Source organism: Peromyscus californicus, unplaced genomic scaffold (assembly GCF_007827085.1).
Source record: "Peromyscus californicus insignis strain IS unplaced genomic scaffold, ASM782708v3 Scaffold_5__1_contigs__length_169319896, whole genome shotgun sequence".
In the NCBI taxonomy this organism is placed as follows: domain Eukaryota; kingdom Metazoa; phylum Chordata; class Mammalia; order Rodentia; family Cricetidae; genus Peromyscus; species Peromyscus californicus.
This window is the reverse complement of record NW_026294573.1, coordinates 130,454,578-130,467,779: the sequence shown is the minus strand read 5'-3', so window position 1 is coordinate 130,467,779 and position 13,202 is coordinate 130,454,578. Positions and strand designations below refer to the sequence as shown.

Here is a 13,202-nt window from a genome sequence, read left to right as displayed (position 1 = left end):
ACAGAAAACATTTAGTATGCATGCACATTTGAGAATATTATACACAAAAGAAGTCAGGGTAAAAACATATGTATGTTTAATTTGTTTTCAGACAGAGTCTCATTATATTGCCCAAACTGGTCTCAAATTAGCATCCTTTCTGCTTCAGCCTCGTGAATGCTGGGACTCTAGGCATGCACCATCACACCCAGTACAAATATAATACCGCTGAACATTTTTTATGCCATAGAGTAGGCAAGCCATTTGATTTTTCTGCCATACTTTATTTAACTAATTCATTTAGTTCACTTTAGCTTTATTTCTTTGAATTACTCCACTTCTCTACCTTATAAAATGCTCCAATTCCATTTGATGAATATATTTAAAGCAAACACTCTTAACAAAACATTCCCAGAAACAATTATATTACCTCAAAACTATGAAGGATTTTTTCAAATTAGTGAAAAAAAATTCACTGTTAACATGAAATGTACTTAAAACATTAATAAAGATAAAACAGTTTACATACAGAAAGCCTGAAGAGAAAAACGTCTCACCTTGTGAAAAGAGAACAGGGTGAATTTTAAACCCTCCTCCGTTCTTCAACCGCTGAGGCAGCTGCTCAAAATGGTAGCTGTCGATGTAGAAGTAAACTTTCAGGGCCTGCCGGCTTCCTTCCACTTGGTATGTGAGAGGGACATCTGAAGTGACATTAAATGCCATGTTACTTCCCAAAGTCAAGGATATGCTAGACAGTACATTTGGATTATACTAATAATATGTTAAACTTTTACCAAAAAGAAGAAAAAAAATCCTGAAATTTATTACAAAGTAAGGCATTAAGAGTACTCCTGTACGTAAGCCCCTTAAGAAATAGCCAGCCACCCCCAGCCCCCTGCCAGGCTACACTTAATGGCCATAAGGTCCATTTCCAGCCCTTGGAGATGCAGGCAGCCAAGCTCTGCCCTACATCAAAAAGTCCAAGATCAGGCCACCAATCCCACCAATCCCAGGCCACCCTGGGAAGCTCCGCCCCACAAGAAACCCTGTAGACAGCCTGCCTCCTGCTTAGTGCTTTGCTGTTTTTGCCCAAGCAGAAGCAGCTGCCCTCTTGTGTCTTTCCCAATAAGTCTCTTGTGTGAGGTTTGTTGTGTGTTGTGACTTTATGGTATTCTTTGGCTCCTGACTGCCAGGATAACGTTCCTCTCGGAGTTGGAACACTTGCATTAGGGAAGCCTTTCTCCTCAGAGCTGGAACACTTACACTGTACTTTAGGCCCATGTGATACACAAAGTGCAGTTCCATAAAACAGTACTGAATCAGAGGTTCAGGTTTATTACTGAGCTGAATACCCAATTCTGTAATAGGAAACTCGGTTACACTTTGACACACCAGATGTCTCACTTAACTCAATGAGGATTCTCAGGGCAGCCACCTCATTCATATTTAGTCAAAATGAGCCCACAGAGTACACTCCTTAAGTAGTATGTGAGAAAACGGACTGCAGAGCAACCATTAACAAAATGAACATGGGTTCTGTAAGCTCTGCTCCCTGAGCATTAGATTAAAATGAATCATGTTCTGTTGAGGATGCCTTATACTCATTAGAAATTGTCATTCCAAATTCTTATAGCTACTTTCAAATACCCTAAAATTAATGGCTTTAAAAAAAAAAATCAGTCAACCTGACCGGCTAAAATGCTGCCAGAGTACTTCACAGTGCAACTGTAAATCTTTTTCCTTCTACATGAATCCACACTATTTCTACCCCATTAAAAAAGAATATAAAATTATTCTGAAAATACTCAAAGTAGAACACTCATACTAACTAGTTAAAAAATTAAGAGCAAAACATAGCAGGCACTTAATGTATCTTCCTGACTTAACATTAGCACTTTAAACTTGCTCTGAAACTAATAAAGAGTTCAAGTACAAAAGCCATTTATCACACAGAACAAAAGCTCCTTAGTTATCTACTTAATTGTGTATCTAGGCAAAGGAGCTACGGCAGTGATATTCACCAGGCTCCTTTACGCCATGACATAATGCTTATTTTATTTCTGTAACTGTTTCATAGAGAGATATTGATGGTTTGACTTAGGAAACAGAAAAACAAGTTTCTCATTGAAGATTTAGAAGAATGTCTTTCTCATGAGTAGAAAAAACTTTTATTTCTGGTTGTCAAAATTAAAAACCAAAACCAAAAAACCACAAACAAAAACAGAAACAGAACAACACAAACAAACAAACAAAAACCAAGCATAATGGTTTGTTTATACCTGTGCTGAAAGATTGTGAGTTCCAGCCTGACCTGGGCTACAGAGAAAGAGACGAAGGAAGAGAGGGAGAGATAGATATAGATAAAAAGAGAGAGAGGCAGAGATTAAGATAGACAGAAAAAGATAGACTGAGATGTAGACAGAGACAGAAAAAAGAAAATATAGATTTATACCTGCTAAATATGTATACATTTTACTTTTATCAAATACTTTCTTATATGCCAATGTTTGTTAAACTCTATGAATTTAATCTTTGTCATCAATGTAGCAAAGTTTTGCTAAGTGGATAATGTTATTGAAAGGATGACAATAATGCCACAGATATTTTAGACTTGCATAAAGTAAAGGAAGAAAGGAATTAAAGAGGTAAAACTTGCTGAGAATTAGCAACATCTTGTCTACAGTGAAGTAAAAACTCAATACTACTTGAAGGAGTTGAAAACAGTTTCCATGTGCATAATTCTCATGAACACAGAAATTACCCAAAAATATACAAATCAAAACCATGAAACAATTATACACCACTATCAAGTGGGATTTACACAAGGAACGCAAAATAAATTAATGTGATCCATTGTATGAATAGACCAAAAACACCTACCTAATCCTAGCAGCATACAGGAAAAGAATTAAACAAAATGTAACATGAACTCATTAAAAAAATGTTTTCAGTCAACAGGTGCAAAAATGGACTTCCTCTGTGTGACAAAATATATCTAAAGCTATAGATAATACCATATTTGATTGTAAGAAACTATGATTGTCCATTAAAATCAGGAACAAGAAAGATGACTCCATTTACTGCCTCTCATTTTCAACTCTGTACTAGGAGATCCCACTAAGACAAGAAAAGAACATGAAAACAGACACATCAAAGAAGGAGTAACCTTTTGTGTACAGATAAGATGCTTAGCAACAGGAGGAAATCTGAGGTTAACAACATTCTCTTGAGACTAATATATGTATATATCAAGGAAGCAAGAGAGTTAATATTCAAAAAACAACTATTTCCCCATATATCAGCCATAAATAAATGAAATACAAAATTGAAAGTGCACTACCATTTGTACTAGCAGCGTCTAAAATGAAATATATATATATATATGTACATTTATGTGAGAAAAATAAAATGTCCAACAAAAAAATAAAAAACAAATTAAGAAACAAATAAATGGGAAACTAGCCTATGTTCATGGTTAGGAGGAGTCAATTACTGTCAAGATGTTATTTATTCCTGATCTGATAGACAGCTTTCATGATATCTCAAATTCCAGGGTATTCATGGATATCAACAAAATGATTCCAAAGTTGACATGATGAGGAAAAAAAAACTGAGAACAACTAACACAGTGCTGAGGAAGAAAAGCAGAAGACAGACTGTCCAACTCCAGGTATCACTCCAGTTACAGAAATTAAGACAATGTGCAGGTGGGCAGAGAATGGAGAGCAGCTGAATGGAAGCCCAGTCTAGAAACATGTACACTCTTCCCATGTGAGCTGCCAATGTATCCTTGACAAAGGAGCAAAGGCAACATGATAGGCTTTTCAGCCCCTGATTTTGGAACAACTGCACACGTACATATAAAAAGGAATCTTGACACAGTGCTCACATCCGTTCATAAGATTAATTCAAAGTAGGTAAAAAGCCTAAATAGAAATGTTTATACAAATCCTAGAAGATAGCAGAGGAGAAAGCCAGGTGACCATGGATGATGCCATCTTAGAAATATCACTAAGGGCACAGCCAATAAAAAATCTTATCATCTAGATTTTATTAAAACTCAGAATTTGAGCTCTATGAAAGATGATGCCAGCATAATGTGAAGATAAGCATCCAACTAGGAGAGAAATATCTGTGAAGGACACATCTGATAAAGAAAGGGCTCTCTCAAAATATCCAAAGAGCTCTGAAAACACAAAATAAGGAAACTATAAACTGATTTTTAAATATCCACAGTAACATGGAACTGAAACCCAACAACTTTTTACCTGCAGAAAGTCATCTTCTATGAAAAACACATTTATTTTAAGAGGAGAGTAAGTAATCAACAGCTTGGTACCATCAAGCTGTGTGAGGGAAAGTCTGAGAACACCCTATGCAGACTCACCCTAGAAAACAGCCATGATGGCATCATCCCTGCAGATATGACACCAGATCAATGAATGGGGTAAGTGTATTCATAAGTAAGTTTTCATTTAAAAGTTGATAGTTCCACTGTTTGGATTGCCTCTGTCTAACCCCTTCCACATCTTTGTCTTCCTTCAGATCTGTTTAAAAGCTGCTCTATGGGAAGCTTTCTCCAATCAGCCCTGAAAAGGCCACATCACCCTCTTTGTTTATGAATCTTTATTTCTTCAGAGCATTTATCACATCCTACTTCTGTAATTAATTTATCATTGTGTCTCATCTTGGCGTCAATATAATGGGCCCATGATATTTCATCCATTATGGTATCCACAGCTTCAGATACAATGGTTGGTCCATATGTACTCATTCTTCCAATAACTACCGTAAGATTAACAGTATCATCATTAAAAAGGAGACATTTTGCCATCACTTGCCCAAAAATAAGTGGAAGGGAGTGGTTTCGAATACTGATTACAACCATGAGCTTCATGTAATGCTTGCAGATTTCAAACATATTATCTCAGTTAAACCACCCAGCTGTGAGCTGAGGAAAGCTAGCGTTTTCATTGGCACATGGATGGATGAGAATAGATCCAGGATTTGAACTCAGGTTCTAGATCAAAATGAATGGTTTCTTTCCAGTTGATACTTCCTTCTCTCTGTCCTCTGTTCTGTCCCCACAGGCATGCAGCCAACCTCTCTCTATACTAGTCATGCAGGCTTTATTGGCCATCCTGGCTCATCAGCTTCTACACAGGTGGAAAGACAAAACTACCTGCCATAAATTTTCACAAGCTCTAACTTTCTTATACCACTTCAGTAAGACTTGATGGACCTCAGGTAATGACTTGGCTTTCACAATGAGAACTCTCTCCTATCATCATTTTGAATTTGCTTGAAAAGTCGATGTTAGATCACGGCCTACCCCTTCAAAAAGAAACTAGATCCCACTGTCTGAAGAAATAAGGATGAATATACACTGCAGCTCTCTCCCTGGTACAAAGCTAAGAAGTGCTTCTGGCTATGGTTTTATTGTCCCTGGTTTATGGTTCTAACTGGTATCTGGTTCCACTACGCTCTTTGTCAAATATGCTATCCCAGACTAAACTGCATGGTGTAAAACTTCCTGCCAGCCCCCAAAACTTATAAAAGCAAGATACTACCCTTTGTTTTGAGGGTTACTCTGAAGGCTCCTCTGTCGTCTCCAAACCATCCCTCTCATGGTAGCTTTATCTTCCTTCTTCTTCTCACTATGACTGGGGGCTTCATGCTCACTACGTGAATGAGGCTTGAAAGAACTCAACAGAAATCCACCTCCTTAGACTCTCCCTCTAGTGCACTGGTGCTGAAAGTGTGTACCTGACTAGACAACTTTAAGAAGAAGTTTCTCTTTCCCTTTAAGGCCCAGGTTATGTTGTTTTAATGATATTGTACCCTTCTAATCAATGTTCTCCAACTCAAGGCTGAATCATGGTCTCCAGGCTTTTTCTCCTAAAACACTTCATTTCTGAATGACTATACGTCAACTCCCTTCCCAAACCCACAATGGCTGCTCTTTCTTTATTTTTATGTTTAATAGTGGAGTCATGTGGCATTGATACTGGTGTTTTATTAGAGAATTACCTTCAGAAGTCCAGGCTATGCTCCACAGAGATGCATAAGGCACATATGAGCACAGCCATATTTAAACCCTGTTTTTAGAGGATTACAATTACCTTTAATGTTTGGAATGTGCCCAACACATCAATGTCTCTTAGTGTGGATAAAAAAAAAAAATCACTCACAGAGCTCATCATTGTGGTTCCCGTGCTTACTCAGTTGTCAAAAATGTCATTTGAAACCACAGAGGACAATGAATGCTCATGAGGGCTTATAGCTCCTCAAGCAGCATTTTAAAGAATGAACAACATTAAGTAACATCACATCACAGAATCATCTCAGCCTTCAGCAAATCTGTCCCTACTGCCTTCAAGTAAAACTAAATGTCTTTCTACACACACAAGTAGAAGCCTCATAATTTATTTAAACTTTTGTTTTTAGTCAAAATTTACCACCTCTTGTCAGATAACAGTTCCTTCTTGTGTATCACTAACTTACACCTTCATACTCTTGCTTTTTCTTGTTCATAAGTGGAAATGACAATTCTATTTTCTCAACCTTCATAAATTGATAGAAATAGTACTGATATTTTTAATTTTACAATCTCCACAGATCCCCTCACATCTAGTTCACTATGATTTCTCAGCTGAGTCACTCAAGAGCTTCCTAAGTGGTCTATGAGCTTCTGCCCTGTCCTCAGAATGGTATATGTAACACAACAGCCAGAGACATCTTTTTGGATATGTAAACCAGACCCTGTTGTTCACCCAGCAACCAGGACCATGGAGATAACTCAATCACAGGAAGCCCTACATAGTCCTGTCTCATACTCTGTTCTCTTCACTTGCTCTGCCATAGCCAAAAAAGACTGGCTTGTTGCTCTGAGAACATGTCCTACATCCTCCTACCTGGGAGTGGAAGAAGTCTAACACACTCTTCTCTCAATATCTGTATGGCTCTCTCTCAGGCCCCTTCAGAGCCCTGCTCACCTAAACCAGAGACCCTCCCCATTCCATTAAGAGCACCTTTTACTCGACTCCTTTATCTTTATATTCTAATCTATTTTATTGTTACTTTTAACTTCACATCAAATTAATTTGTTTTTCTGACCTGTCATTTTCTTTCCTCACTTCAATTTATAACCCACAGAAGACACCATCTGCTCAGTACTCCTTTGGACCTGATTCCCAGAATAGTGCTGGCAAGAAGTAAGCATTCAAATGAAGTTTTGGATGAGACAAACAAAGGAATGATGGTCATTATTTCATCAAACCACTGATTTGAAGTGGGCACATACTGAGTCTCTATCTAACATATTAACCATTGAGAAGGGGAATAAGAACATCTCTTATCTCTGAAGACACTTATCTCTTCTATCAAAAACATAGGCTCCACACACTTCTGAAAAACAGGAGGAACACAAACGTTTTTAAAAATAAACTGGAGGGTTTATATGAGCGAGAATTGTTGAGACCAAGATTAGATAAAGCACAGGGACAAATAGCCAAACGAATGGAAACACGAACTATGAACCAATGGCTGAGGGGTCACCAACTGGATCAGGCCCTCTGAATGGGTGAGACAGTTGATTGACTTGATCTGTTTGGGAGGCATCCAGGCAGTGGGACCGGTTCCTGTGCTCATTGCATGAGTTGGCTGTTTGAAACCTGGGGCCTATGCAGGATCGCTTGGCTCGGCCTGGGAGGAGGGGACTGGACCTGCCTGGACTGAGTCTACCAGGTTGATCTCAGTTGGCGGGGGAGGCTTTGCCCTGGAGGAGGTGGGAATGGGGGGTGGGTTGGGGGGGAAGTTGAGGGGGGCCATAGGGGGGAGAACAAGGGAATCTGTGGCTGATATGTAGAACTGAATTGTATTGCAAAATAAAAATAAAAATTAAAAAAAATTTACATTGAAAAATAACAAAAATAAATAAACTGAAGATTTCATGGACAGGTAAGACACTTTTTTTAAACACTTATGACAAGACTGAAGTCATAAAAGAATGATGGTAATTTGGAAAAATTTAAAGACATGGACAGTAATCCATGGGTTCACTACATAACAAGTACTAATACTCAAGTATGACATCTAAAATAGAGCCGCTGTCAACACTCATGTTGGAAAATGGATGAGTCAAAGAGACCCTTTTCAATCATTCAACTCATAGAACTCTATGCAAATGGACAGACAGTATCATCTGCTCCAGAAACACTCTATAAATATAGTTACTCACTTGCAACCAGTGGCTCCTCTTCTGATGGTCTGAAGAAAAAGGAGACTTTTTCCAAATCAAATAGAGCAACCAGTGTATCCTCCAGCATGGCCTGTTCATCTTTCTACAATTAAGGGAAAGAATCTGTAAGATGACCGGACGATGTGCTGTCAGTTCCCATGGTGCAATGGAAATCCAAAGCAGAATCATCACTTCTGTTTTATTCCATAGAAAGCACTAGTGCCAGCACCTGCCTGACAACTCCTGGCCCAAAAGGAAATCAAGAAGTCCTACATGGTGACATCTTCCTTGTATGGTTGTGTAGTTTTCTGGTTTTGTATTTTTTTAATATTTAAATGATTATGTACACAATTTTCAGGTTAGCTTGTAGATAGAATCTAATTATAATGATCTCATTTACAAATAATCTATGCTTTTGGCCTTTGACTTCTAAAAGCTCACAAAGTAACAGCTAAGAAGCAAAAAAAAATCTTTATTTTTAAGTTGAAAGCTACATTAAATCACAACCACTCTGTTTTATAATAATTTATTCATTATTCAATTACTGCTTATTAGAATCAAGATAAAAGCAATTTCCATGTATAGATATATTTGTCTTCCAAAGGGCTTGCATATAAATATCATGCTCACCTTACCAGCTTTGTGGAGTCCTTAGTCTAGAATATGAATAAGCAATCCAATTCATTTCAACCATTTGTCTCATTTCTGTAATGAGATTTCCCATGCATAAAATAACAATCCTTTAAAAGCACTTTCATTACACTCATCCTGCTTCAAAGCACAGTAAGCTTTGAGCAACTTGTTGAAGTATATGAAGCATGTTGAATTGCTTGAAAGGATAATTCATGTTATTTAGAAAACAAGTGCTGGGGCTGGAGAGATGGCTTAGCAGTTGAGAGCACTAGCTGCTCCTCCAGATGACCCAGGTTCAGTTCCCAGCATCCACATGGTACCTCACTACTGTCAGTAACTCCAGTGCCTGAGGACCCAACACACTCACACAGACATACATGCAGGCAAAACATCAATGTACATAAAATAAAAATAAACCATTTTTTAAAAATGAAAACAAATGCTATATTAAGAAATAACTCCTGTGTGTAAGGTTAATTGTGTCATCATTATGAGCCTAAGTACTCTGTAGAAAATGTAGTAACTGTTAATAAGAAGGCCAGAAGTGAGCACCAGAAATGTGACATCACTGAGATATGCACACAAGTGTGTGGGTGCGTATACACCCATGGAGGCTAGAGGTGGATGCCAGGTGTTCTGTTCTCTCTCTTTTCACCTTCAAGACAAGGTCTATAATAGAATCTGCAGCTAGCCTAAACACCAAGTTCTAAGGACCTTCCTTCCTATCTCTCCCCTCTACAAAATTAGAGTTACAGGCATGTAAGAAGGCAAAACAGTTTCGTTGTTGGTGTTTGGTTGGTTTTGGTTTTGGTTTTGATGTGAAATGTGGGTGCTGAGGATTCAAACTCAGGCACACACAGCAAGAGCTCTTACCCACTGAGCCGTCTCCCCAGCCTCCTAAACCCCTTTTGAAGCAGCAGAAAGAAAGGAACCTACTACCTGGAAGTTTATGGCAGGACTGAAAAAAATCACCCTTTTCCTGATGTCAACGAATAGAGTTAGGAGAAATGTTCCAAACATCTCAGCCTCTGACTGCAGCAGTGTGAGCCATGCTGTTTCAGTGACTGTGGTGGAACTAGGGACAGCTGGCTGTGTCTAGAGCTCTGGACAGCACAGTCCATGCTGGCTGTGGCTTTCAGAGACCCATAGTCACAGGTGAGCTTGTGCTTTGTGTTATTTATTTATTGGTTATAATTTAATTTCAACATGTCTTCCTTCCTCTTCCTCCCTCTGATCCTCACAAGTATCATTCCCCACTCTCCTTCAAATTCATGGCCTCTTTTTTGCAGTCAATACTATTGCATGCAAATGTACATACATATATATTCCTGAAGATAAAATGCTCGGTCCATTTGATGCTATTTGTATGTACATTTTCAGGGCTTTGCATTTTTTTTCCCCCAAGATAGGGTTTCTCTGTGTAGTTTTGGTGCCTGTCTGGGATCTCATTCTATAGACCAGTCTGGCCTCGAACTCACAGAGATCCGCTTTGCTCTGCCTCCCGAGTGCTGGGATTAAAGGCCTGGGTTCTTTCCATTTTTTTTTTTTTTTTAATTTATTTTGCAATACAATTCAGTTCTACATATCGGTCACGATTCCCTTGTTCTCCCCCCTCCCGTCCCCCTCACCTTCCCCCCGACGCCCCCCCCCCATTCCCATCTCCTCCAGGGCAAAGCCTTCCCCACAGACTGAGGTCAACCTGGTAGACTCAGTCCAGGTAGGTCTAGTCCCCTCCTCCCAGGCCAAGCCAAATAATCCTGCATAGGCCCCAGGTTTCAAACAGCCAACTCATGCAATGAGCACAAGATCTGGTCCCACTGCCTGGATGCCTCCCAAACAGATCAAGCCAATCAACTGTCTCACCCATTCGGAGGGCCTGATCCAGTGTGGACCCCTCAGCCATTGGTTCATAGTTCATGTGTTTCCATTCATTTGGCTATTTGTCCCTGTGCTTTATCCAACCTTGGTCTCAACAATTCTCGCTCATATAAACCCTCCTCATTCTCGTTAATTGGACTCCCAGAGATCCACCCAGGGCCTAGTCATGGATCTCTGCATCCAGATCCCTCAGTAGTTGGATGAGGTTTCTAGCACAACAATTAGGGTGTTTGGCCATCCCATCACCAGAGTAGGTCAGTTCGGGCTGTCTCTCGACCATTGCCGGCAGTCTGTTGTGTGGGTATCTTTGTGGATTTCTGTGGGCCTCTCTAGCACTTTGCTTCTTCCTGTTCTCATGTGGTCTTCATTTACCATGGTCTCCTATTCCTTGTTCTCCCTCTCTGTTGTTGATCCAGCTGGGATCTCCCGCTCCCCCAAGCTCTCTTTCCCTCGACCCTCGCCTTTCATTACCCCCACTCATGTCCAGGCTGTTCATGTAGATCTCATTCCATTTCTCTGTCATTGGGCGATCCCTGTGTCTTTCTTGGGGTCCTGTTTTCCGGGTAGCCTCCCTGGTGATGTGAGTAGCAGACAATTCATCCTTGTTTCATGTCTAGTATCCTGCTATGAGTGAGTACATACCATGTTTGTCTTTCTGAGTCTGGGTTACCTCACTCAGGATGATTTTTTCTAGATCCATCCATTTGTCTGCAAACCTCATGATGCCATTGTTTTTCTCTGCTGAGTAGTATTCCATTGTGTATATGTACCACATTTTGTTTATCCATTCTTCAGTTGAAGGGCATCTGGGTTGTTTCCATGTTCTGGCTATTACAAACAATGCTGATATGAACATAGCTGAACAAGTGCTCTTATGGTGTGGTTGAGCATTTCTTGGGTATATGCCCAAGAGTGGTATAGCTGGATCTTGGGGGAGATTGATTCCCAATTTTCTAAGAAAGCGCCATATTGATTTCCAAAGTGGTTGTACAAGCTTGCATTCCCACCAGCAGTGGAGGAGAGTTCCCCTAGCTCCACATCCTCTCCAGCATAAGGTGTCTTCAGTGTTTTTGATCTTAGCCATTCTGACAGGCGTAAGGTGGTATCTCAGAGTTGTTTTGATTTGCATTTCCCTGATGATTAGGGATGATGAGCAATTCCTTAAATGTCTTTCGGCCATTTGAGTTTCCTCTGTTGAGAATTCTCTGTTTAGTTCTATAGCCCATTTCTTAATTGGACTGTTGGGCATTTTGATGTCTAATTTCTTGAGTTCCTTATATATTCTGGATATCAGTCCTCTGTCAGATGTGGGGTTGGTGAAGATCTTTTCCCATTCTGTAGGCTGTCGCTTTGCCTTGTTGACCGTATCCTTTGCTCTACAAAAGCTTCTCAGTTTCAAAAGGTCCCATTGATTGATTGTTTCTCTCAGAGTCTGTGCTACTGGTGTTCTATTTAGGAAGTAGTCTCCTATACCAATGCGTTCAAGACTACTTCCTACTTTCTCTTCTAGCAGGTTCAGAGTAGCTGGATTTATGTTGAGGTCCTTGATCCACTTGGACTTAAGTTTTGTGCACGGTGATAGATATGGATCTATTTGCAGCCTTCTACATGTTGATATCCAGTTTTGCCAGCACCATTTGTTGAAGATGCTTTCTTTTTTCCATTGTGCACTTTTGGCTTCTTTGTCAAAAATTATATGTTCATAGGTGTGCGGATTAATGTCAGGGTCTTCAATTCGATTCCATTGGTCCACATGTCGGTTTCTATGCCAGTACCAAGCTGTTTTTATTACTGTAGCTCTATAGTAGAGCTTGAAGTCAGGGATCGTGATGCCTCCAGAAGTTGTGTTATTGTACAGGATTCCTTTGGCTATCCTGGGTTTTTTGTTTTTCCATATGAATTTGAGTATTATTCTTTCCAGGTCTGTGAAGAATTGTGTTGGTATTTTGATGGGGATTGCATTGAATCTGTAGATTGCTTTTGGTAAGATTGCCATTTTTACTATGTTAGTCCTGCCTATCCATGAGCATGGAAGATCTTTCCATTTTCTGACATCTTCTTCAATTTCTTTTTTCAGGGACTTAAAGTTCTTGTCATATAGGTCCTTCACTTGCTTGGTTAGTGTTACCCCAAGGTATTTTATGTCATTTGTGGCTATAGTAAAGGGTGATGTATCTCTGATTTCCTTCTCCACTTCTTTGTCCATTGTATATAGGAGGGCTACTGATTTTTTTGAGTTGATCTTGTATCCTGCTATGTTGCTGAAGGTGTTTATAAGCTGTATCAGTTCCTTGGTGGAATCTTTGGGGTCGCTCAAGTATACTATCATGTCATCTGCAAATAGGGAAAGCTTGACTTCTTCCTTTCCAATTTGTATCCCCTTAATCTCCTTATGTTGTCTTATTGCTCTGGCTAGAACTTCAAGTACTATATTGAATAAGTATGGGGAGAGTGGACAGCCTTGCCTCGTTCC

At 39.6% G+C, this 13,202-nt stretch overlaps 1 protein-coding gene across 2 annotated transcripts in view; it reads right to left on the bottom strand.

Annotated features, from left to right (window-relative positions):
• Window positions 1-13,202, bottom strand: part of Prex2 (phosphatidylinositol-3,4,5-trisphosphate dependent Rac exchange factor 2) — a 308,185-nt gene that overhangs the window by 88,001 nt on the left and 206,982 nt on the right. For both annotated transcript variants that reach the window (XM_052715840.1, XM_052715841.1), the window contains 2 exons: window positions 8,219-8,321; window positions 537-680 (listed from right to left, as the gene is read on the bottom strand). In XM_052715840.1, the coding sequence (XP_052571800.1) occupies window positions 537-680; window positions 8,219-8,321 (247 nt within the window). The remainder of the gene's footprint in view (window positions 1-536; window positions 681-8,218; window positions 8,322-13,202) is intronic.